The sequence below is a fragment of the Lissotriton vulgaris genome, chromosome 12 (assembly GCF_964263255.1).
Source record: "Lissotriton vulgaris chromosome 12, aLisVul1.2, whole genome shotgun sequence".
In the NCBI taxonomy this organism is placed as follows: domain Eukaryota; kingdom Metazoa; phylum Chordata; class Amphibia; order Caudata; family Salamandridae; genus Lissotriton; species Lissotriton vulgaris.
The window spans coordinates 727,685,666-727,712,693 of NC_141700.1; the positions used below are offsets into that span (position 1 = coordinate 727,685,666).

The 27,028-nt window shown below is 44.0% G+C and overlaps 1 protein-coding gene and 1 pseudogene across 1 annotated transcript in view; both read left to right on the top strand.

Annotated features, from left to right (window-relative positions):
- The window catches only part of STAG3 (STAG3 cohesin complex component), a 1,294,449-nt gene that overhangs the window by 761,653 nt on the left and 505,768 nt on the right, over nucleotides 1-27,028 (top strand). Inside the window, exons 17-18 of the mRNA XM_086945989.1 lie at nucleotides 11,213-11,316; nucleotides 11,505-11,597. Coding sequence (XP_086802115.1) covers nucleotides 11,213-11,316; nucleotides 11,505-11,597 — 197 coding nt within the window. The remainder of the gene's footprint in view (nucleotides 1-11,212; nucleotides 11,317-11,504; nucleotides 11,598-27,028) is intronic.
- On the top strand, nucleotides 21,580-22,683 carry LOC147678397 (uncharacterized; annotated as a pseudogene).

Below are 27,028 nucleotides of genomic sequence, written 5' to 3' on the forward strand. Positions count from 1 at the left end.
GCTGCAGGTTCCTTAACTTTGAACTATCTCTCCCCCCCAGAAAACCCAGATGTAACATCGACAGAGTCCATATAAGCCATCCGCTGACTCCATGCTTCCAACACGGATCCAGAGAGTGGTTCCTCTGGCCGGTTTGTTTGGGCTATCCTGATATTTTTTGTCGCCAAAATATTGTGTTTTTTTCAGATTGTTCTCAGGTTCCAAACCTGTGGGTCCTGTGGACAGCCGATTTCGGCCACAGATCCTCAATATTTGCATGTAGTGTCTTGACGAACACAATCACTCTAAGGAGTGTGACTCCTGTCACCAACTTCGGGTGAAGGTATTGCGGAAATGCTGCATGAAGATCTTGGAGGCACGGTTGTCACAGGCTCCACATCGATTGCGGTGACATTCTCATTCCAAGGGACTCTTGAAAGCCCGCTCTAGAAATCCTTCCAATGGGCATCAATCTACCTCGATGTCAAAATGTAAGTTGTAACATAACCAGCATTTCTGACTCCCCTGCCCATCCTTAGGTTGATGAGTCGGGGAGAGTCTAACCTGCACCTTTCGGTATTCCCTGGAGCCGGGGTTCTCTGGACCCGATGATTTCTCCCTTAATGCCATCTTTGAGGCTCTGCCACCTTCTGGTGCACATCTCGACCACAAGGTGGCCAGATGTCACTTGACTGAATCCACACTGGTGGGGTCTCCCTCGGCATCAGTGAGGCCCTGTAGACTCTTCATCAGATCCATGTATGTTCCGGTTCAGAGCCCTTTGAGGTGCCCACCTATGACACTAGTGTCTGATCAGCCAGCTCTGATGTCGACTTCGGCACCGATCAGCGCTAAACTGTCTACTCTCTGATGCTGAGGCGTCGCCACATGGACGCTGGACTGCATCAGGGGCAGTGTCGTGGGGCAGTTCATCTCTAGCTACTCTCCTCCTTCGGAAGAGCCCCCTTATGTTTTTTCTCCAAGAGAAAAGGGTTTTGGTGGAGGAGCAGAAATAGGATTTATTCCTGTTCAGCCTCCTCTGGAAGTTAGTTTGATTTCTGAGCTGGGTGAAGCTATTGGCCTTGAGTCTTCCTCTTCCTCTGGCTTGTTTTCTCCTTCCAGCCTCGCTACTGAGGTTTAGCTCTGTTTTCTCTGAGGTTCTGAGGGAGGGTAGCTGTGGTTCTGGAGCTGCAGCTCTGTTCTGTGGAGTCAGCCATTGACCCTTTAATTGGGGTGCTTAATCAGGGGCCAAACGGGGATTGAGCCTGTGCTCCCTTCAGTGAAGCCCATATTTTGTTGGGATCTTGGGCTACACCTTTTTCAGGGGCCCAAGTGGACCTGTGTATAGCTCATAGATACAGTCCTGCCCCTGAAGACCATGCCTGCCTTCTTCTGCAGCCTACTCTGTGCAGCCGTTTGGCTCAGGCTGCTACAGCTTCCCCTAACATCAACACCCTTCCTAATGTCCCTCTGGAGAGGGAGTCTAGGTCACTCAATACTTTTAGTCGGCCTATTTTTTCTGCTACCAGTTGTGCTTTGTGGTCACTTTAGACCACTTTTTTCTGAGCCGGTTGTCTCGCGTGTTGTGGGATTCTGGCTCACGCCTGCTCCCAGATGAGACCTGGAATGATCTTACTCAGTTGCTCCATGAAGGCCAACAAGCAGCTAAATTACGGACTTGATTTGGCATGGATACCACGGATTGTCGGGTGAGCCATGACTCTCTTTTTTTTTTTTTTGTCCTCATTAGTGCAATATTATTAGTAAGGAGTTGTCGGGGCCCGAGCTCTCTTTAGTTCTTAGACTTCACTGTCATGTAATGGAATGTATGTATGTATCTCGACAGTTCCCCTGTAACGTTAGAAAGAGAGGAGGGTCCCCTTGTTTCCATTACTTTATAGAAGGATTTAATGTGAGGGGGGGGGGGGGGTAGCCATTATGGCTACTCATGCAGGCCTTCTCCTGGCTTTCCATTGCTTACACATAATCATTGGACTTTTGCGTGGGTGTATCTGATCCCTGCCAACTTTTTGGACAATATCCCTTCAAATTATCCACCAAACAATTTAGCTAGGACCTTGCTGATAGTTTTCCCATATGTCCCAGAACTTAAATTTTTTACTAGGGGCTTTTCTTTTATCAAGTCTATATATGTCGGTGCTGGCTATCAATATGAGAGACCTGTGCATTTTTCAAATGGGTGGTGAAAAAATATAAGTATGTTGCTGGAGATGTGGGCCGCCATGCCACCAATGTACTTACCGAGGGAGGGTAAACACCCATTATTCCGCAACTTTCTTTCTGCATACTTTCATTACGAAAGTGCCATGACTCCGCAATGCCATTATAACGCATGGCATTACATTTTATATGCTTTTACCACGCATACATTTACAACGAAATGCATGAATGGTAAAAGCATGTTTTTTTTAAATGTTTGGACAAGGTAAGTATGGGTATAGGGGTATATGTTTTGGGGTACTGAGGTATATGTTTTGGGGTGTTTGGGTATTTTAAGGGTTCAGATATAGTTTTAGGTTATGGGGTACAGGGGTATTTTAGGGTTCAGGGGGTAGGTTTGGGTTTTGGGGTACAGGGTTATTTTTAGGGTTCAGGGCTAGGTTTGGGGGGGTACAGGGGTATTTTTAAGGTTCAGGGCTAGGTTTGGGGGTACAGGGGTATTTTTAGGGTTATGGGGTAGGTTTGGGTTTTGGGGCACAGGGGTGTTTTAAGGGTTATGGGGTAGGTTTGGGTTTTGGGGTACAGGGGTATTTTTAGGGTTCAGGGGTAGGCTTGGGTTTTGGGGCGCAGGGGTATTTTAAGGGTTCAGGGCTAGGTTTGGGGTACAGGGGGATTTTAGGGTTCAGGGGTGGTTTTGGGGTACAGTGGTATTTTTAGGGTTCAGGGCTAGGTTAGTGTTTTGGGGTACAGGGGTATTTTTAGGGTTCAGGGCTAGGTTTGTGTTTTGGGGTACAGGGGTATTTTTAGGGTTCAGGGCTAGGTTTGTGTTTTGGGGTACAGGGGTATTTTTAGGGATCAGGGGTAGGTTTGGGTTTTGAGGTACAGGGGTAGGTTTGGGTTTGGGAGTACAAGGGTATTTTTAGGGTTTAGGTTCGAGTTTTGGGGTACAGGGTATATTTATAGGGTTAAGATGGGTTAGTGTTTAAGGGTGTTGGGGTATTTTAAGGTGGAAGGGTGGGTTATGATTATGGGGTGCAGGGGTATTTAAAGAGAGCAGGGTGGGATTAGCACACGATATGAGACATGGCATGAAGGGCGGAACGTACCACACGCCCCCAGCGTTTGTCACGCCCCCAGCACACGCCCACAGCACAACGCAGACACACCCACTAGGGACTACTTTGCTGGCACGGTTCTTTTACTTTTTAAATGTATATGGTGAGCGTCTGCATGGCCTATGTCCTTCTGCTGCAACTGCCCTTTCCAACGCTGTATTGGGTGTTGTGATTGTTGCTGTGGTTCCTGAGATAACCCGCCTCAAAGTTTTGGGCTCTCTCTTTATTATATTAGTACTAGCAGCCCGTCCCGACCTTGTCCCGGAGCAACAGGCTTCCCCGCCCCCCAACCGCCCCGACATTGTCCAGCAGCCCAGGCCCCCGTCCTCCGTCTGCCCCGACCCCCGCCTGCCCCGACATGGGTCCCCGTACTTCAGCCGCCGCTCCTCCCGCCTGTCCTCTGCTCCTCACGTCACCGCTCCTCCCCCGCTCCATGTCCGCCGCTCCCTTACCTCAGCCGCCGCTCCTCCAGCCTGTCCGCTGCTCGCACTGCCGCTGGCCTGTCCGCTGCTCCTCACGTCACCGCTCCTCCCCCGTGCCATGTCCGCCGCTCCTAGTCACACTCCTGGACGCCGCTTCTCTCCGCGCTCCTGACATGAGCACGCACGTCGCGGCCGGCGCTACTTCGGAGGGACTACTTTTTTTTTTTTTTTACTGTAAATTTTTTAAATAACGTTTTTTTTAAAAAATGTATATAGCCTATAACCATCTACACACCCTTACGATTCCAACGGTGTATCGGGTGTGTGGATTGGCGCTGTGGTTCCCGAGTTTACCCGCCTCAAAGGCTGAAAGTTCTTGCTTTATTATAGTAGTATAGTATAGATAGATATAGATGATTCCATATCAGTCTGTCATATAACATAGTTGAAGAATGGTAAATCTCAAACTATCATTCATTATCACATTAATGGCTCTTCATCATGAAATGTGATATCCTTATCAGGGTGGTTTTTCAAAATATGTTGCACTATTGGGTTACTAATGTCCCTGTTGCTTATATTTCTGACATGTTCTTAAACCCGGATCTTAAGACACCTTGCGCTACTCCCCACATACATTTTATCGCATGCACAGATGATCACATATACAGTATATGTAGTGTTGCAATTGATGAAAGACCTTATTTGGTATTCTTTAGGACTGTTATACTTAAAAGATTTCTACATATGTGCTTTGCTAAAGGTGACCAGTGTTGAGGCCACGTAGCCCCGCCCCCACCCAAATCAAGACATATGTAAAGTATAAGGAGCGTGTCACACTCCATGTGATGACATCTCCAGCAGTGGGCATGGTGTAAAAGCCTGGATGTGTGAAGTTTCTCAGGGGTACTGTACCAGTCCTGTATCATTTTGAAGAGGGTATATTTAATTCTCAATACCCCAAACCCTTCTGTCCAAAACTACAATTACCTATTTCCAGTCATCTATTGTGTATTCTGTTTGCAGGGTCCCTGTGGTCTGCCGCGTAAGTGTACTAATAGGGTTGAGATTCTGAGTGTAAGTGATGCACTATCAACTTACAGAAGCTAGAGACCACTCCTCTAAATAGACTGCACTGTTTTTTTTTGGTTTAAATTTGTTTTGTTGGTTTCAGAGAAAAACAAGTATGTTGCATTGCAGTATTGAGTCCACGAGAGAATGCAAATAGTAGACTGAGGTAACCATTTTACATGAAGCTGCACATAATCTGCAAGGGCTTTCGGGCCCCACAATTGTCCTCTGGTTGTGTCGTCATAATGACTTGTGGATCTAGACATGGATCTCCTGTATACCCAAGCTAAGAAAAACAAAGCCAACAAACCCCCCCACCCCCAAATAACCCCCCACCCCAACCAGTGTGCCGATGTGTGTGAATTAGGAGCGTAAGTGTAGAGCGCTCACTGTGTCTCCCTCTTGGAGTCTGCGGTGGCATGGTTTCCATCTGTTAGGCCTAGTAGGCGGAGGTATCTTGGGTATGTTATTTCGTTGAATTCCTGGGATATGTGTTAACAGTGGTTGCCAGATCGTGGGGAAGGTGGCCGTGGTATGCGCGAGTGTGACTTGAATGCGTTACATCCCCAGTGTGTACCATAGTTTGTGCAACCAGCCTGTGTGAGTGGGCCGTGTGTTAGTACCCCAAAGAGACAGAATATGTTGGGAAGTTGCCTGCAACGCTAGACCCATTTGTCGCTCCCTAATGGATTTCAGCCGGTAAGTTAGCGTGTTCGGAAGTCCTAGAATGGTGTAGGCTGGAAACCGTGGGATTTCGGTGCCGAGGGAGATGTCTATGTCCCATAGAAGGTGTGTCAGCGTACCTATCTCCCCACACCCCCTCCAACAGGCCGAACTTCGAGATGGTTTGCCCCTGTGTAACCTAGCTGGTGTTTAGTACCAATATATAGCTAGCTTCACCTCTGATTCCCTACCCTCTGTGTTCCTAGCTGTATGGTTGGTCCTATAGTAAATTGACTGCCACTCCCCGGTCGTGAGCGTTCTCCCTAATTCCTCTTCCCATCGCCTCTGACCGGCCAATCGGTGTGTCTTGTAGGGAGGAAAGAGCATCTTATAGAGATCCGTAATCCAACCACGGTCCGAATCTTTGGTAACTAGCCATTTTTCAAATCCCGTAATTCGCCTACCAACTAGGGGACTAGTCTCTGGCTGCGTGAGCCAATGCAGGAGTTGGAAATATTGAAAAAGCTGCGGCGATTTGACGTCATAGAACTGGGACAGTGTGAAAAGTGGTAGAAAGCCCTCCGAGTCAAAAGATGCCCCGCCGATCTGCAGTTGGAGCCTCACCATTGTGGAAACATGTGGGCGTCGGTTCCTGGAAGGAAGTCAGGGTTATCCAGTAATGGAGTTAGCAGGGACTGGAATAATGTGAGTTCCCGCTTGGTAGCCACCGAGTCCCACACACCTAGTATTGTACGCGTAATGGGTGATTTCTGGAGGTATCGCGGTCTGTGAGTGCGGAGGAGGAATGGTATTTTCCATAAGGAGGTCTGGGCCATAGCCCTGTCTTGGAAGAGCCACCTCTTCTCTGATTTGGGCCTGTACCATTCCACCAAATATCTCAGCTGTGCTGCTTGAAAGTATTGGTGCAAATTGGGAATCCCTAGGCCCCCCTATCCATCCATCCATCCCTCGTAAAGCTAGCTGTCTGTTCATACGCTGTCTCTTCCCCACACAGATAAAGTGCTGAAACGCCTCTTGCTGCGTCTTGATTGTCCCGGAGGGGGGTAGCACTGGAATAGTCTGAAAGATATATAGTATCTTGGGGAGTGCCGACATTTTCACTGCCGCAATCCTCCCTAGCAAGGACAATGGTTGTTTCTGCCATCGTCGAAGGTCGCTATGGATCTGCGATGTTACTTTGGCGTACTTTAGGGCCACTGTTTGTTCTGTGGACGGTGTGAGGATGATATCTAGGTAGGGAAGTTGCATCTGGACTAGTAGTCCTTCTCCATACGTGGGTGCTCCGTGTTGCGTGTTGGCATTTTTACCAAGGGGTAATATCAGTGATTTCCCTCTATTCATCTTGAGGCCCGACACCCTGCCGAAGGCCTCCACCTGCTCTAGAAAGGCTGGCACTGAACGCTTAGGACTGTCACTGCTAAAATATCGTCAGCGTATAGGCCGATTGGGTGTGACTCTCCGCCGAAGATTATGGCGCGAATATTTGGGTTATCGCGCACCCTCTGTGCCAGCGGCTCGATATAGAGCGAGAACGGGAGGGATGAAAGTGGGCATCCCTGCCTGGTGCCATGTTGGATTTCGAATGGGCGTAAGCTCAGTCCGTTGATACGGATCCGTGCCTGTGGATGATGGTAGCAGCTTGCAACCCACGCTCAATAGCGTTCCCCGACGCCAAAGTGTATCAGAACTTTCTCGAGAAAGCCCCAATCGACGCGATCTAACGCTTTCTCAGCATTGATGGCCAGGAGCACAGAATCTGATTGTTGAAAATGGGCTTTGTCAATTAAGTGGAGGATGCGTTTGGTGTTTCAACAATAGTACTTTGCGTTTGGTGTTGTCACTGCATTGTCTACCGGGGATAAAGCCAGACTGGTCCGGTTCTATGATCCCCGGGAAACAAGGTTCAAGCCTTGAGGCTAGCACCCTTGTGAAAAGTTTGAGGTTGAGGTTAAGTAAGGAAATTGGCCGGTAAGCGGAGTATTGGGTGGTGTCCTTGCCCGGCTTAGGTAGCACTATGATGTCAGCCTCTAGCATGTCAGGTGGGGTGGAGCTGGGGCCCTGGTATGAGTTAAAGAATTTAGTAAGAATCGGAGCAAGTATGGGACAGAAGACCTTGTAAAAACTGGAGCAGAATCCGTCAGGACCTGGCGATTACAGGGGTTTAAGGCAGGAGATGGCGCTGACCACCTCCTCAATTCTGATAGATGCATCTAAGGACCCTGCGTTTGCTGTGTTCTGCGTGTGGTGGCGTCGCCATGCAGGTACGTTTCGGCACTATCTACAGGTGTGAGACTGCCTTGTAGAGAGAAGCATAATTGTCCCTGAACGCCCCCGCTATTTGTGCCTCGCCGTGGATCTCCTCCCCTTCCTTGTTGTGTAAGGTTAAAATTTTGGAGCGCTGGACCTTGGCCCGCAGTGCGCTCGCTAGGAGGCATCCCGTTTTGTTCCCTCCCACGTAGTATGTGTGTCGTAGTCTGAGAGCAGTAATTCGGCCCGATCTGTATCTAGGCTAGCTAATTGAGCTCTGGAGATTTTTAACTGTTTCCAAATTCTTGGAGCCCCCGTGCGACACTGCACCCTTTCCAATTCAACCACTCAGGCCGTTAGGGAATCCCGTTTGGTTTTGCGGTCTTTGACTTCAGCCGCCGAAATGGCTAATATTTCTCCCCTCACCACTGCCTTTACATGCGTGTCCGGCCGATCGTTAAGCTCGATATAGTCAGTGATGCGTTTACGGAGTTGTTGGACTAACTCCCTGCGTTGCAGGAGGGGTTCCCTCAACCTCCACAGACCGGGTGTTATCTTGACGCATGGGACTCTAAACGTTATTTCCACATCCTCGTGATCTGTAATGGCAGCCGGAGTGATATCCACATCCACTATCCGAGTCTCCAACTCAGAGGAGCCTATGAAGTGGTCTAGTCTGGCGTATGTGTGGTGCACATGGGAGTAACAAGTGTAGTGCGAGGTCTCTGGTGCTTAACTCGCCACAAGTCCCTCAGCCCTCTCTGTATTAGCCACTCTTTCCCTGCCGCCGAAATGGCGCCTGCGTTGCCAAAGCGGTGGCCCGATCTGTCTTTATCTTTATCCAACACCAAGTTGAGGTCTCCCCCATAAGTATTAAGGAGTCGGGTGAACGTAGGGGCTCCGACAAGGCATTTTTGATAAAGGCTTCCTGACTCGTGTTAGGGGCATAAAGGGATCCCAAAGCTGACAAACCCCCCCCCCTCCCCCTCCTGCGCCAGCGGGACGTGCGTCTATTAATTGGGTCCAACGGGCTATCTCCACGGCCCTTAGCAACCGAGTGCTTCCTTTGCAGTCACAAAATGGTGCCTGCATCCGCCTCGAGGCCTGTCCTCCCTCACTTCGCTGCCCTCTGCCTCCTCACCTTCGTGGACTGCTGAGTGAATCCGCCGGCGCCAGCGTGGTGTCTCAGGGGTAGGTCGACGGAGACTGCTTCAGGTCACTGGGAGAGACCGAGCCCGCACTCACCTGGCGTCCTCAGTCAAGTGTGCCTCCGGGGCTTAGGCTGGGCCCGGGAAACCCAGGGCTCACCCGCTAACTGCCAGTTCTCTTGTTGTCTCGCCCCAGGCGTTAGGGCGCCATTACACTTCCAGCAGCGGCTGGGACCCAGACTTTTTGGGCCCGCGGGAAGGGACCGACACCGGGAGCCTGCGAGAACTGCTGCCTATCGGATCGCCATCTTAGCCACGCCCCGACTGCAATGTTTTAAGCATTGCAGTATGAGGGGAGTCTGGTAAGCGCTACGAGGCCTCCGGGTTGTTTGCACTTAACAAAACACAATTAATAATAATAATAATAATGGTGTACCCAATGTTTTGCAAAGGGCATGTTTTAGTTGTAGGTACTTCCATTCTTTATTTTGAGGTAGGTGAATCTCACCCTGTTGTGTTGCGAAGAACTTTAGGGTCTCTGTTGATAGGAGCTGGTCTATTGTCAGTATCCTTGCATCTGCCACACATCCTAAGATATGATTGGATTCCCTATGAGGCTATTGGCGTTGTTTCAAACTGGGGCCCTGTTGTGTATGTAAGTCACTCTTGAACAGTGTGTGTGCACCCTCAGCCAAGATTGGTTTGCTTCAATCACAATTGAATTTTTGACCGGAAGAGAGGTTTGGTTCGGGCTGTATAGCAGAGCAGTTGGTGGCCAGAAGCACTGCGTTTGAAAGCTCCTCCTTGCATTTCAGCCAAAAGTTAATAGGCTGTGATAGGTGGAGGGCCATGGCCTTATGTTCCGCTACTGCATTGTCTGTGGGATGTCATTTTGTATAACCTCAATGTAGGTTTCAAGGTTTCCCTCATGAAATTCTTTATCACCTTGTCTGTCTCAAGACCGATGTTTTAACAGTGAGCAGTAACATAACTAATACATAGGTGAATCCAGGTACTATGACTATCTTTACTGCGTGCTCTCCGCCCCATAGGGGCAGGTTCTGTCGGGAATTGTCTGCTTCTAGGGCCACAAGCTGTTCAATGTTGTCTGACACCATTATTTCTAGACCCATGTTAGTTGTGTCTGATTTTCATGTGAGCCAGACTATTTCTCTCATAACTTTACTTCAGAATCCATCTTCACCAGCAGAAAAGGCTCTACTTTTTATGTTAGGAGTTTTGAAATACTGCATGGATAAAAGCAAAGGTATTTGTCAGACATACCATCTTTTTGTTAATTATGTTTTAGTACAAAGTTGGTTAGCCACTTCAAAGCAGTGCGTCTCTAAAAGGAATGTGTTCAGCATTTTCCTATGTCAGTAATGCCAAAAAATCTTGGTTTGGTAGGCCTCAAGCCCACCCAATGAGAGCCACTTCTGCAGTATTATTGAGAAACGTTACCATTGCAGACATATCAAAGACTGCTATCTGGAGGTCCATACATGCTTTCACAAGATGTAGGCTTAACAGGTTATAGGGCAAAGTGGGCGAGATATCTCTGTTAAATGTTTCCATTTAGTGCTGCTGTTTCTCTGCTTTTGTAGGGGATGCACTTTCTATTCTTGCCACTTCTTAGGATTAATAACAACGATCTGATCTAGGAGAGGAATGATTATTTATCTGAAATCCAGTTCTCCTCTAGTAGAATCTTCATTATAGTCCTTAACAACCCTCGCTCCTATGTGGAGTAAGGGCACATATTCTCATCTCTACCATGAACATTCATCTATGTAAAAACAAAACTGTCTCATCTGCCACCTACAGGGCAGGACACAATACTGGTGGTCTGCTATCCCTTAAAAGAGTATCTGGGGTTTTCCGAGCCTCCAGTCTGTTAATCTATAATGTTCCTATTTTCTCCCACTTTCATTTAAAAAAGATTTGAGTTTTGTAGCCACTGGTATCTTTAGTGGCTATTTACGTGAGGTATTTTAAAACGTTTTGCTGTTAATAAAAAAATAAAAAGCTTTTAAAAAAATTAAGTGTATGTTAAAAAAAAATGACACATATGCGTTTCCATGTATTTTTTTTTTTTAAGTGCTCCAGGATACCAAGCGTGGTTAGGATCATCTAATGCTTATGAGTACGGTAAAGATTCTCTCGGAGGAGAAGTGGGTATTTCTCATACTGGTGGTAGAAGTCCTCTATTATGGCTGGACTCCAGCTTCAAATGCATATTTTGTAGCACATTAGTAGGAAATAGCTTGGTTTATATATTTTATTTTTCACTACTCTTGCCTCTGGATTCCAACTACTTTCTCTTTTTGTGCACATAATTTGTTTCTGTTTTTGATCTTCACTGCAGAATTAAATGACCAACAGGAAGGCGCCTTGATAGAGATTTTGGTCTCCACCATGAGGCAGGCAGTAGAGGGTCACCCACCTGTTGGTAGAGTTTCTGGAAAGAAGGTACCTCGGACGTGGAAATGAGAACATTTGCTTTTCTTGAATGAGGAGATGGTTCTTTTTCCTTGTGGCTGTTGTTTAGAATGTGTGGGCAATGAGTGATAATTTAGGTTACATCTCCACCTTATCTATTCTTTGGACAGTTATTTTTGTGAGACATTGCACTGAACAATGTGCTTAATTCCCCCTAGGTTCTCTCAGCAAAGGAGAGGAAGGTCCAGTCAGATGACAAGGTAAAACTGACTCAGCACATGATCCTGGTGCTGCCACAACTCCTGGCCAAGGTATTCTGCACCCATTTTGAGATTACTGAAAGTTCAACTGCCATGCAAACCAAAACCCTTTGTAGCTTTATCGGCTGGATCGATGAGTCCTGAACGTTGCTGATCATATTTTCTATTGTCAGTAGTACTGTTCTTCCATGGAATCATGATTCTTGGTTATTCTACATAGTCAATCTGGCAATAATTAGAAGGCAAAATTAATTGTATGAGGTTACTAATTGAAGCAAACACAAGGAGATAATGGACGGAGTGTTGAAACGTTTCAAACACTCACCCCCAGTCTCAGATCTGGGTTGAATCCATCATCATTCTTTAGCTCATTTTGCCACACTAGTTCAGACACAGCTATATGCAAATCAGTCTTGACCCTGTGCTTCATGGGAACAGTCCAGCCCAAACTGCCAAGCCATGTCCTCCCTGGACTGGAAACTAGCACAAGATGGATTCAACCCAGTTCTGTGATTGGGGGTGAGTGTTTGAAAAGTTTCAGTACTCCATCCATCATCTCCTTGTGTTTGCTTTGTTTGACCTACGTTGGCAGGGTATGCCCAGACATGGGTCCCTTGCTCACTTTGCCATTGGATTCAATTTAGCCTGGCTGATGAGGGGTGTTACCCGAAACACCCGTCCAAGGATGCTTGTTTCCGGTTCAGGGAAAACCTTGCTTGGCAGTTTGGGCTGGACTGTTCCCATGAAGCAGAGTCAAGACTGATTTGCATATAGTTTGGTCTGAACTGAGAAGGCGAAGTAAGCTAAAGAACGATGATGGAGTCACCATAGATCTGTACCTGTGGGTGAGTGTCTGAAAAGTTTCAGCGCTCCGTCCATTATCTCCCTGTGGTTACTTGCCTGAATCAAGCATTTGCAATGCAATAGGTCTCGCATTTGCTAGAGTTTAAGCTATTGGCATTGTAAATGACGATGCCTTTTTTTGAATCTGTTTTGATAATCATTTAGAATGCCAATTGCTCAAACTTAGGTAAATGCGTGACCTATTTAATTTCAAAGAAGTGGCTGTCATTGTCCTGGGCTGCTTGAAAGCTGAATGTTGCAGGAATGCAAAAACCACAGTTGATGGACAGAATGCAGAAACCGGTCCTCGGAAGCTTGTTTCTGGTCCAGGGAAGGCAAGACTTGGCAGTTCGGGCTGGAATGTTCCCATGCGGCACAGGGTCAGACGGATTTGCATATGGCCATGTCTGAACTGGGGTGGCAGAGTTAGCTAAAGAACGGTGATGGATTAAACCCAGATTTGTTGACTGGGTGTGAGTGTTTGATTGGTTCAGATGCTCCGTCCATCACCACCCCTTTCGTACCGGTTTGTTCGCCATAAGTTGGCAGGGTATGCTCAGACGTGAGTCTCTTGCTCGCTTTGCCACTGGATTCAAGCAAGCCGGGCTGAAGACTGCTGAAATGCCAGAAACCGGTCCTCGGAAGCTTGTTTCCGGTCCAGGGAAGGCAAGGCTTGGCAGTTCGGGATGGACTGTTCCCATGAGGCACAGGGTCAGACTGATTTGCATATTGCCATGTCTGAACTGGTGTGGCAGAGTGGGCTAAAGAACGGTGATGGATTAAACCCAGATCTGTTGACTGGGTGTGAGTGTTTGATTGGTTCAGATGCTCCGTCCATCACCACCCCTTTCGTACCGAATGTTGCAGGAAAACATGTTGTGCCTGGAGCAGGAGAAACTCATTAAAGAAAGTAGTGCATACAGACAAAATAATACATAGCCAGTAACAACAGAAGTAAAAGGGGCAGTCCTCATTGGAGTTTACAAATGAAGACAAGGTGGTACTAAGAGAGGACTAACAAGCCTAATAACGAATCAGAAGCCAGCATTTACAAAGGACCGTGACACAAGCCAATGAAAAAAATGGGCGAAGAGTGAGCAGAGTTTCAAGTCATACTCTAATACAGGATTCGTAGTTCAGATTCCTTATTTAAGTTAGTGTGTGTGTGCACATGTATGTCCATGGTATCATTCCTCAGGAGTGTTTGTTGCAGAACAGCCTCATTCATATAAATGGTAATGTCTCTTTAGATCACATCAACGAAAGATTCTGAGCCTATTCTGTCAAGGCAAGAAAAATAAGCAATGTGGGAGTGTGAAGAGATTCCAAGTTGGATCTATGTTTAATTTAATTTTAAAATAAAGCAGCTTGTCAAAGGCAATAGCTCCCATTTGTTGCATTCAGAAATATGTTTGGGCTTAGTAACTGATGTGCTGTGATGGGTGTGTCTTATCTACTTGTGACTTGACACTATAATCTGAGAGGTAAGCTATTTTTGGGGTTGTCTGAACATACTTAGTGGATGGGGAAGGTTGCCATATGCACCCTGTTAAGTAACTCCTGATGTATGTAAATCATTGGTGATGTGAGACAACCTTCTATTTTCCTACTTTTCACTTTTCAGGGAGGGATGAATACTGCCTTGTTAAAAAGCGTGTGAGAAGACGTCATTGCTTATGGTTCCATTCTATACTGCTCCGTAATGTTGACATAGCATGGTATCACCATCAGATGAAGTCCAGAAAAGGGTAAAGGCTTTCATTCCATGATGGTCATCTGGACTGGGGCCATTGCCGTAGGCAAGGCTCCATACTTTCGCTGTCTGGTTAGCTAAAACTCCTTACAAATATCTTATAGTTATTTTGTTTCAAGTACTTGGGCCAACATTAAGAACCATAAAAATCCTTGTTTCCTAGTAGATAATCACACAGTTTTTTTTAACTTGACCTACTCAGGAAAAAAATGATAATCTATATATTTCTCTTGATTTATGAGCGTTGTTGCTGAACTGCTAATTTGCAACTGCCAGAAAAGGCAAAAAGATATGTGGTTAGATAGTAAATATTAGGTTTAATCCTATAAATAAGTAACCACTTCTAGTGAAAAGTTATGTTATATTAAGATTTGAGAATGCTCAAGGGTAGAGGGAACTCGCACAGCAGTTTGATCAAATAGTGGAGTGGTGAAGGGTTGTAACGGGCTGTAGTGTGCAACGAGAGGATAAACACTGTCTGGCCAGGCAGTGTGAGAGTCAGTAGAAATAATCCGAGGCTCCCCCGTCTGGGGAGAGAACACCTCTGTGCACAACCAGGCGGACCGAAGTCTTATTCCATACGCAAGTTTATACGAGAGTCAAAGTTATCCATCTCAAGGTTTTATTTGAAAATATAGAATATTTAGACATTCCAATCCGGAAAAGACTGAAGTCAAAAACATGTCTCTTTTTTAGTCATATTGCAACATAATAATCCTCAAACATCCCGATGCATTTCGGGCAGACGCCCTTCGTCGGGGGATTACTCTACGAGGCAAATCAGAAAATAACCAAAATCACTAAAACATCCTGCAACCTATAACACAGGGTAATACAATGTCATGCGATTAGCTAACTGAAATAAAGCAACAGAATATACAAATAATGTAAATGAAAACGAATGCGTTACTTCCTGCATAGCAAGTAAAAGAGTAAAACGGTGAGAACAAACCAACGTGCCACCCTAGCACTCCCGTGTTAAATAGATAAAGCTATCTCCCAGGACGAGTAGGCGCGATACGTAAACAAAGGCTATCAAGCAGAAAAAATGTGACCACACGATAACATGCTCGTGTGAAGGTGAAAAGTCAAGTAAACCAACAGCGTGTTGATGCCCACCAGGTGAAAATATCAGAGGGTCCCCCGAAGGGTACTTACATGCGTGAAACTACGCTACACTCCGCGGAATTCCAACGGAGCAGTTCAACCCGTGAAATGCTGTATATCAGTAATTTAAAGCGACCAGTGTGTGTAAACACAAAAAAGGGACTGAAGACAAGACCCGAGCAGAGTGAAAACAGTAGAGAAGGGTGAAATACCAACGCCGCCATGATAGTGTGTGTGTCCAAGAGGGATATAAGAAAAAATGAAGTGAGAAAGGAGATATATGAATAAAAGTAGGTTCCAACGTAATCAGACATGAAAAGTAAACAAGGAAGAAAATTACAGGTAACAAAGAAATTCAATGCGGTCATTGAGCCCATGGGGCACCATCGTGGACAGAAAACGAATCCAATAGTTCTCTCTTTTTAATAGGGTATTCTTGTTGTTATGTGTGACTTGAACTTGTTCCAAAATTTGAAATTTTAGTTGAGCCACAGTGTGCCTGTTCTCCATGAAATGGGTGGCTACTGTAGATTTCAAGTTGTTCGTGCGGATGTTACTCTTATGTTCTAAGATCCTGACACGGATCTTTCTTTCGGTGTGTCCGACATAACATTTACCGCAGGGACACTTCAATAGATAAATAACATTACTGGTGTTACAGGTCGCGTTCACCTTGAGTTTGATCTGATGTCCTTTCATCGGGTGATTGATGATATTGCCAGGAATACAATTATTGCAGTTACTGCAGTTATAACCAGGCTTAAGTCCTTTGTAGACAATCTGTGCATCATGTTTACTTGGTTTACTTAAAATTTCTTTTGAGTTCCTACCTCTGGTGAATGAAAAAACTGGTGGTTGGCTGAATAAACCCTTGAAATCAGGTTCCAAAGTCAAGATGGACCAATGTTTACGAATTATGGATTGAAAGCAATTGGATGTTTTGGAAAATTTGGAGACGACCACCATGCGGTCTGACTGTTTCTTGGGTTTGGGTTGCAATAAAGCAGTCCTACGACATTTGTCACTTCTTTCAGCTGCTAAATCAAGTATGGGGGTAGGATATCCTCGTGATTTCAGGCGGTCAAGAGTGATCCTTATTTCCTTTTTGCATTCCTCTTCTTTGGAAACAATGCGTTTAACTCGAAGGAGTTGGGCATAGGGTAAATTATTCTTTAAACCAACACGGTGAAAGCTTCTGTAGTGGAGAGTGGAGTTTCTGTCCGTAGGTTTACGGTAGATAGTAGTGGACCAATCTCCAGGTCCTCTGTGTATTTCTACATCTAGGTAATGCACTAGTTTGTCACTGTGTTCCCAAGTGAATTGAATTCTCTGGTTAAAGTTATTCCAAGTGCCTAAGAAGGAGTTCAAAGTGTCTATGGTACCCTCCCATAGTAGGAAAATGTCATCAATGAAGCGTAAATATAATTTACCATGTTCCTGCCAGCTGTCTTGGCAAAGAATGTGGGACTCCTCGAAATGTTTCATATAAATATTGGCGTAGCAAGGAGCTGCCGAATTTCCCATGGCCGTACCATTGAGTTGAAGTATCCATTTGTCTTGAACAGTGAAATAACTGTGGTACAGTGTGAACATAGTCAATTGCATGAGAAATATTTTGAAATCTGAATCCAAGTCTGCTGAGGCGAGTACATTTTCGATGGCTTCAATGCCTCCATCATGGGGGATGGAGGTGTAAAGGGAACAAACGTCCACAGTACACATGATGAGTTGGGCATTTTTCAATTCATTCATGATAGGCTCTAATTTCAGCAAAAAATCGGTGGTGTCTCTTACATGTGACTTAGTTTCAAGTACAAATGGTTGCAGATATTTATCTAGGAATTTGCCTACATTCTCGTGCAGGCTGCCTCTGGTCGACACGATAGGTCGAAAAGGAGGATGAGTAGGATGCTTGTGCATTTTAGGAAGCATATATAGCACGGGAGGTTTGGGATTAGTAGGTGTCATGAATCTGCGAGTTTTATCATTGATAGTACCATTTTCAAATGCCGTGTTGATGATATGTATCAGATCTTGCGAGAACTCCAGTGTAGGGTCCCCTGGTAAAAAGTCATAGGTATTGGTGTCGCTGACATGAATTTCAATTTGTTGTTCATAAAAGGCGGTGTCCATGATCACTAGGGCACCCCCTTTATCAGCATTTTGACACGTGATGTTAGGATTGTCAGCCAACTTTTGCAGAATGTTTCTCTCTTTCCGGGTGAGATTCCCATGTTTGGTAGGTTGTTGAAATGGCAAGTTAAGTATTTCTTGTTTAATCAAATTTTCAAAAGCGTCTATGATTTTATGGCTTTGAGGTGCCAGAAAGGTGCTGTGGGGTCGTAGTCCTCTGAGCATGTCTTCTTCTTGAGTAAGGCTGGGGTTGATGTTTTGAAAATAGTGTCTCAAACGGATATTCCGAACAAGTTTAAAAGCGCTTACTTCAAGCTCCAAGGTGTTGGTGCTGGTGGTGGGTACAAAAGATTGGCCCTTCTGTAAGGTATTGATTTCATCAGAAGATAGGACGGTGGAAGAGATGTTAATGACCAGGTTGTCATTAGAGTTCAGCGCCTTCCTTTGACTTTCTTGCCCTTGGTTGGAGGTGGAGTTTTTTCTATTACCTCGGCGGGTTTTTCCCCCCCGGGATCTTTCTGTTGGTCTGGCCCAACAAGCCTTATAATCCGTTCTCCGCCAATGAAACATCATCCTCTGAAGAGGAGAGCAGACAGAGACCTACTCGTACTACACCTGATGCCGAATCACAGACACCAAGTACATCCACAGACACCACGGTGCATTTTTTAGAATCAGGCCTCGACCCTATTTTCAAAACATCAACCCCAGCCTTACTCAAAATCATAGACGCTTTTGAAAATTTGATTAAACAAGAAATACTTAACTTGCCATTTCAACAACCTACCAAACATGGGAATCTCACCCGGAAAGAGAGAAACATACTGCAAAAGTTGGCTGACAATCCTAACATCACGTGTCAAAATGCTGATAAAGGGGGTGCCCTAGTGATCATGGACACCGCCTTTTATGAACAACAAATTGAAATTCATGTCAGCGACACCAATACCTATGACTTTTTACCAGGGGACCCTACACTGGAGTTCTCGCAAGATCTGATACATATCATCAACACGGCATTTGAAAATGGTACTATCAATGATAAAACTCGCAGATTCTTGACACCTACTAATCCCAAACCTCCCGTGCTATATATGCTTCCTAAAATGCACAAGCATCCTACTCATCCTCCTTTTCGACCTATCGTGTCGACCAGAGGCAGCCTGCACGAGAATGTAGGCAAATTCCTAGATAAATATTTGCAACCATTTGTACTTGAAACTAAGTCACATGTAAGAGACACCACCGATTTTTTGCTGAAATTAGAGCCTATCATGAATGAATTGAAAAATGCCCAACTCATCATGTGTACTGTGGACGTTTGTTCACTTTACACCTCCATCCCCCATGATGGAGGCATTGAAGCCATCGAAAATGTACTCGCCTCAGCAGACTTGGATTCAGATTTCAAAATATTTCTCATGCAATTGATTATGTTCACACTGTACCACAGTTATTTCACTGTTCAAGACAAATGGATACTTCAACTCAATGGTACGGCCATGGGAAATTCGGCAGCTCCTTGCTACGCCAATATTTATATGAAACATTTCGAGGAGTCCCACATTCTTTGCCAAGACAGCTGGCAGGAACATGGTAAATTATATTTACGCTTCATTGATGACATTTTCCTACTATGGGAGGGTACCATAGACACTTTGAACTCCTTCTTAGGCACTTGGAATAACTTTAACCAGAGAATTCAATTCACTTGGGAACACAGTGACAAACTAGTGCATTACCTAGATGTAGAAATACACAGAGGACCTGGAGATTGGTCCACTACTATCTACCGTAAACCTACGGACAGAAACTCCACTCTCCACTACAGAAGCTTTCACCGTGTTGGTTTAAAGAATAATTTACCCTATGCCCAACTCCTTCGAGTTAAACGCATTGTTTCCAAAGAAGAGGAATGCAAAAAGGAAATAAGGATCACTCTTGACCGCCTGAAATCACGAGGATATCCTACCCCCATACTTGATTTAGCAGCTGAAAGAAGTGACAAATGTCGTAGGACTGCTTTATTGCAACCCAAACCCAAGAAACAGTCAGACCGCATGGTGGTCGTCTACAAATTTTCCAAAACATCCAATCGCTTTCAATCCATAATTCGTAAACATTGGTCCATCTTGACTTTGGAACCTGATTTCAAGGGTTTATTCAGCCAACCACCAGTTTTTTCATTCACCAGAGGTAGGAACTTAAAAGAAATTTTAAGTAAACCAAGTAAACATGATGCACAGATTGTCTACAAAGGACTTAAGCCTGGTTATAACTGCAGTAACTGCAATAATTGTATTCCTGGCAATATCATCAATCACCCGATGAAAGGACATCAGATCAAACTCAAGGTGAACGCGACCTGTAACACCAGTAATGTTATTTATCTATTGAAGTGTCCCTGCGGTAAATGTTATGTCGGACACACCGAAAGAAAGATCCATGTCAGGATCTTAGAACATAAGAGTAACATCCGCACGAACAACTTGAAATCTACAGTAGCCACCCATTTCATGGAGAACAGGCACACTGTGGCTCAACTAAAATTTCAAATTTTGGAACAAGTTCAAGTCACACATAACAACAAGAATACCCTATTAAAAAGAGAGAACTATTGGATTCGTTTTCTGTCCACGATGGTGCCCCATGGGCTCAATGACCGCATTGAATTTCTTTGTTACCTGTAATTTTCTTCCTTGTTTACTTTTCATGTCTGATTACGTTGGAACCTACTTTTATTCATATATCTCCTTTCTCACTTCATTTTTTCTTATATCCCTCTTGGACACACACACTCTATCATGGCGGCGTTCGTATTTCACCCTTCTCTACTGTTTTCACTCTGCTCGGGTCTTGTCTTCAGTCCCTTTTTTGTGTTTACACACACTGGTCGCTTTAAATTACTGATATACAGCGTTTCACGGGTTGAACTGCTCCGTTGGAATTCCGCGGAGTGTAGCGTAGTTTCACGCATGTAAGTACCCTACGGGGGACCCTCTGATATTTTCACCTGGTGGGCATCAACACGCTGTTGGTTTACTTGACTTTTCACCTTCACACGAGCATGTTATCGTGTGGTCACATTTTTTCTGCTTGATAGCCTTTGTTTACGTATCGCGCCTACTCGTCCTGGGAGATAGCTTTATCTATTTAACACGGGAGTGCTAGGGTGGCACGTTGGTTTGTTCTCACCGTTTTACTCTTTTACTTGCTATGCAGGAAGTAACGCATTTGTTTTCATTTACATTATTTGTATATTCTGTTGCTTTATTTCAGTTAGCTAATCGCATGACATTGTATTACCCTGTGTTATAGGTTGCAGGATGTTTTAGTGATTTTGGTTATTTTCTGATTTGCCTCGTAGAGTAATCCCCTGACGAAGGGCGTCTGCCCGAAATGCATCGGGATGTTTGAGGATTATTATGTTGCAATATGACTAAAAAAGAGACATGTTTTTGACTTCAGTCTTTTCCGGATTGGAATGTCTAAATATTCTATATTTTCAAATAAAACCTTGAGATGGATAACTTTGACTCTCGTATAAACTTGCGTATGGAATAAGACTTCGGTCCCCCTGGTTGTGCACAGAGGTGTTCTCTCCCGAGACGGGGGAGCCTCGGATTATATTAAGATTTGAGCCAATAGCAGAGGGAGAGTACAGTCCCTTTTTAAATAGCATTTAAAATCCTTCAACAACAAAAGTTAGAATTCATGCACTGTACTGGTATTTTATTTACCTAGAAATCATAAGCCAGGAATGCAATCCTGCTGAAAACGAATGCCTAACACTAGCGAAAGGGAACAATGGCAGTTGTCTTATAAGATTTGTAATCTAGTGGCAGTGAACTGAAAGCTAACTAAGTCCGAGTCAGTGGAACATCAGGCACTTAACAGGCAACTAATTGGCTTTATATTATCGATCTTTCAGAGGTACCTATTAGTACTGAAATATCTAGATTTCCCGGACTCTAAAGTATCCAGTGCACACCTAGCGTAGTACTCTCATGCAGTCACCTGGACTGCACAAAGAACCTAGATAAATGTAATACATTGTTCAGAAGTTAGAGAAAATGAAAGAACATGGCCATCAAAAAGAAAGCCTCATTGCTGCTGCGGGATTGAGTTATGCGCGACCCGGAAGCCCTAACATTATAAACAAAAGACATTTGTTAGAAGCTCAGCCTGGGGAGACGCATGAAACTGAATTCACAGAGAACCCATACAACAGCGGACAGCTGGGCTCAGTAGCATCGCACCTTATGCATCGTCAAGAGAAAACAGTTTCCTTTGTATATGGAATAGAGAACCAGTCAACCGTCAATCTGACTGTCAATGAATTCAGTGCCTCTTCCCGGACCAACGAATTCCAAAGCAGTAAGGTTGAAAAAGGAGGCCTGCTGCCCTGCAAACTTCCTATGGGGAGAAAGCAATTTAGGTGCTCAACCCATGGATGTCAGTTGGCCTTTAACAACATGCAGCAACTGCTCCAGCATTCAAGAGTCCATAGCAAACCTATCCAGTCTCTGGCAGGTAAGCAATTTCACTGCTCCACCTTGGGGTGTAAAGAGATGCTACTGAGCATGCAGGAACTTCTGACCCACCAAAAAAACTCACTACAAGCCAAATCGGTACTTTAAATGTGAAAATTGTATGCTGCGTTTCAGATCACAGTGATCCCTCTTCAAACACCTCCACGTCTGCTATAATGTATCCACAAGACCATCTACGCAGAGAATTGAAAAAAATAAGCCAGACTCTGGTGGTGGGCTAGAGGCTTCTGTTAAGCCCCTACTGTTGGAGGGGCTCCCTAAAATCCAGAGCGTCATCATACATCCTGAAAAGAAAGCTGTGCTGCCCAGTTCATATGCTGTCACTACAATACCCTCCACCATTGTTACTTCATTGCACCCAGCGAACTCACTTGATGATGAGCTCCCAGGTATCCAAAATGACGACCCAGAGCTTGAAAGCAAATTGAGCCTGTCCCCAGTGACTTCTTCAGTGCCCCAAACTTTTTCTCCATTGGAAACATCCTTGTATGGGTCATCAACTTTGCCTCAATTGTCTGGGGAGGCACACAGTCCTACATTGGAGCACTTTATCCCATATGGGCAACCTTCCCCTCATAACTCATATCAAACAGATTTGCAACATAACCTGAAGCAGTACTTGCCTAGCCAAAGCCTTCCAGTCTCCAACGCAGTGTGGAAAGCAAATCAAGATTGCAGCGAACACCTGAACTCTTTTCACTCAAAATTAACACCAGATCTCGAGAACCCAGTTTACTCTCAAACCTGAGCAGTACCTGAAAGGTACCTTGCAGGCCAGGGCACTTCGGAAAGCAATAACTTGACAGTGTTTTGAATAGTTTTTAGTGGCATTGATGACTCAGGTGCGAGGGGAAGTAAGGCTTTCAGTTTTTGAAATTGTAACTGTTTATCCTGCCTAAAGTTGTTTCAGTTTGTAGAACTCAGTAGAAAATCTCAACGTTCTTTAGAACTTTCCTATAAACTGACTATTCTCGATCTTCATCTAAAAAATTGATTTACATGTGACTCTTCCACCCACAGAAAATAATAACATTCTTGCTTAAACATTTACAACAAAAAAAACAAAGAAAGCCACATAACCCTTCATTAAGAGCACTACAGTGAACAGAAGATAAAGTACTAGAAACGCACACAAATCTGGAAGTTTAAAAAGGTAAAACTTTCAAAAAACATTTTTGGAAGTGAATACAAATCAAAACTCCTTATTTGTTATGTCATCTTATAAAGAATAAGAATGAAAAAGGTGGGGCGAGTGGTGAAAGTGGAATGCACGTGAGAACCGATTCCGGGAGGTGAGAAGGTGAAGATGGAGTAAGAATGTTGATAAATAGTTAAGAGAGCTTACCAACATGTAATATGCTTCTTTCTGTTTTTCCGTCAATTCAATCTTTATTCGTATATGAAATATCCATAAAAGCATGTCAAAAATACCAGCAACAATACAGATTATTATAAAAGAAGAACAATATAAAAACTGTGAATAGAGGAGGACTATCAAATTGCATTAGGGGACTTCAATAACATACATATGTTAAAAAGGCATGATGTCCAAAACAACAGTGTTAAGAATAACATTAAAACGTAGAGAGTTTATGACCATAACAAATAGCGACATGTGCTAATAGGTACAATCAAATGTTCAACAAGTAGCCGCTTATTATAATAAAGTGCAATCCGATGTAAACCGTTTTAGCAGCATATTATAAAGTGCAATTTAGTATAGACTGTAAATGTTGTCTGGCATGCGAACGGCCCTTTCTTTTGATACTCCATACCATGAAAACATTTACGACTAACAAGGTGTGCTCGGTAACACTTCAGTATGTTAGGGAGTGCTCATAAAAGGATGTGAGTGAACTGCCACTCTCAGAAAAGAACTTAAGGGAAGGATCAGATCGTCCCTCTCAAGCTTAAGAATTTCCAGATAAGCTCTTCTATAATCGATGTTGGCAATTGCCTTAAAAAAGGGGTTCAGATATTGTTTAGTGTATTTTTTTATAACAGTTGCAGAAAAATAAAAAATGTGACATTGTTTGGTTACTACAAGTACCACAAGGGCAGGACATTTGCTCAAGATTGATGTTAAAGCCCAAAGGGAAGCAAAGTGCGTATTTTAAGGTGCCGGCCTTAAAGCGAAAGAGCAAACTTCTCTTCCAACGACCTATGTTTTTTAGAAGATACTTGGATGGCATATAGGATCGGGCTATTAGCATCCACTAACGACATATACCTAGCAACTGATGATTTTGAGAGCTCTGTAGCATATCTTGCATTATTATATAATTCATATAGGGCGTACTTGAGGGTCTTTTTATTTATTCCTTATGCATCAGTTGGATTTAGAAAAATATGTTCTAGGTTCACGCTGCTCAGACGTTTTCTGACAGCGGCAAGCCAGGGTTTGCTCCCTCCCTTGCCGCATATGAGACAGTCTGCTATTATATCCCTCGTCAAGGTTGCCACCGGATTTTGCCAAACATTTAACCATGGCGGGGCGGGACCTGACATAGTCTTCTATATAATACAGATTCCTTATGACACACAAGGTGTGAGGAGGAAATTGGGGCCCCCAAAAGTTTCCGGCAGAATCTGTTTTCCTCTCCCTGGATTCCACTGCAATTTGTAAAACCCCAAACTTCTGCGCCGTATGTAGCGGTGGGAATGCACTGTGTTGTACAAATTTTGAGTATGGATAATACTAGCTCGGCTTGTTTGGGTTACGGAAAGCTCAAGATCGAATTAGTGGCTTTAAAAAAAATATACTTCTACTATGGGCAGCGTGGGCTGCCCAAGAGCCATTGTCAGAAAATACTAACCTCAAATATGGGAAAGTGCAAGTGTGTAGTAAATGTTTAGTGCCTGAGGGTATTGAGTTAATAAGGTGCTTTTGTGGGCCACAGGTCATTATAAAAGATTTTTTTAAATTAGTGCAGAGGTCTAAATCAGCCATAAAATCTACAAACCCCCTAACTAAAGTGCGTAGTGCGTTTGGAGTGCGGCCCATTAGGACTGCATCATCCGCATACAGTAGGGCGGGGAGTGCGTTATCATTGATTCTCAGGACATCATTAGTAAGTTCTGACAGTACATTATGTAATTCATTAATATAAAGGATAAATAGGAGCAGGGCCAGTACGTACTCCTGCCTGATCACTCTGCCAATATTGATGTTCCTTGAGACCTCCCCGTTGTTGCTTATCCTCATCCGTGCCTTCAAGTCCCTGTGCAAGTAAGCTAAAAAGTGGACTAGAGCCTCATGCAGGCCATATTTTAAAAGGACCACCCATAAATGTGACCTGTTGACAAAGTCAAAGGCTGAGGTAAGGTCCATAAAAGCTAGGTAGATGGGCAACCTCCGGGCTATCGTATATTTGCCAACAATCCGTTTTAAAGTAAGGCACTGTTCCGAATTTGCTTCTAAAACCTACGTGACACTTATTTAAAATGTGTTCCCTCTCAACCCAAGACCTAATTTTGTTAAACAGGATCCTCCCAAGAATCTTCAGTGCATTGTCAATCATGGAGATCGGTCTATAGCAGCTAGGGTTGGACTGTTCTCCTTTTTTAAAGATAGGCACAATGATGCTGGTAGACCAAGTGCTCAGGATAAAAGTGCTTGTTAGATTATTAAAAACATTAAGTAAAAGGTGCGCCCCGAATTCAGGTTTATGTTTAATAAGGTAGATAGAAAGCCCATCGATAGGCTTTGGTGGATGGCATCTTCTACTTCTAACATGGATATAGAATTCTGAGGCTTGGTTTCGTTAAAAGAATCTTCGTAACAGAGAAAATCTCCAAGTAGTTCCTCGTCTGTACGCCATGGCTTAAAGAGTTGCAAAAGAGCTAAATAGTAAAATTCCCTTTTGTCTGGAGATTCGCAACTCAATTTTCGATGATTAATCAATTGGCCTTTTCTCTGCTTCACTAGACATCCTTCACACCCAATGACAGCATATATTCCATTATTGATATCTTCTGTGATGTTCCTCTTATAACTATAGTTTTGCAGAACTTCATACAAACAAGTGTTCTCAAGATGACTACTTCTATTTGGATAGTATGTATCCAACATGTTTGTCTTCAAAATATCTGTACTGTTTGGTTCTTTCTCCGCCAAATACTCAATTTCTTGTACAGATTTCAAAACTCTGTTTCGTGTTGCAGCAAGACCTAGACTCACCCAAATGATTGTTCTAGATTTGGCATACAGACTTGCTGATGATAACCAATCAGAACATTCATATGCTCCAATTTCTCGATGCGACAACATCTTCAGACTGAAACTGTATAATTTTTTACTTATACTCTTTTCATGTGAAATGTCCTCCAACATTTCCTTCAGTTCTGTCTTTTCTTTTTTGTGATGTAAGACGTCACATATCGAGCCACAGCAATAGAGTTCTCAGCAACAAACTGAATATCCATGTTAGCATTCCACATGGACAAAATCACTGGGTTGTAGTCGTTGATGTACTTTGGACTCTTAGTTTCTTTTTAAATTTTATGTATTTTTGGGTGATTTCCTCGTCGCAGTATGTCGCAGAGAAGACATCAAATTATTTACTCTTCCTTTAGAAATCACTGGTCGTGGAAACACGAAACGACATTTTGTGTAGAACTTGTCCTTGTTTCTGAATTTTCGACGACAGTACTTTCCACAACGATGGGATTGAAAGCGTAAAACTTGTTGCCTTAAACTGTTTTCTTCGGTAGTTTTCGGAACAGCACATAGTGAATACTCTTCAATGAAACTCATCACTGTGTCATCCGAATCTGTTCCAACTTTGGGTGCATCTTTAATCCATAACAACATATGTATGTGAGGAGCACCTCTCGCTTGATACTCCTTTCTCCAAAAGAAATCCAAAACCTCTCCAAAGGGAGGATTTTTTTTGTTGGTAATAAGACATCATAGCTTTAAATCTATGATTGAAATTTCTGCATACATTCACTGGATCCAAAGAACACAGTTCTCCAGGTGTTTTGAATTCTATATTTTGTATATTTGCCTCTCGTAGAAATTGAAGTAAGTCGTCCCATGCATACTCAGCACAGCTAAGAGTGAGGAACCATGTAGGAGTTCCTAAGTTTCT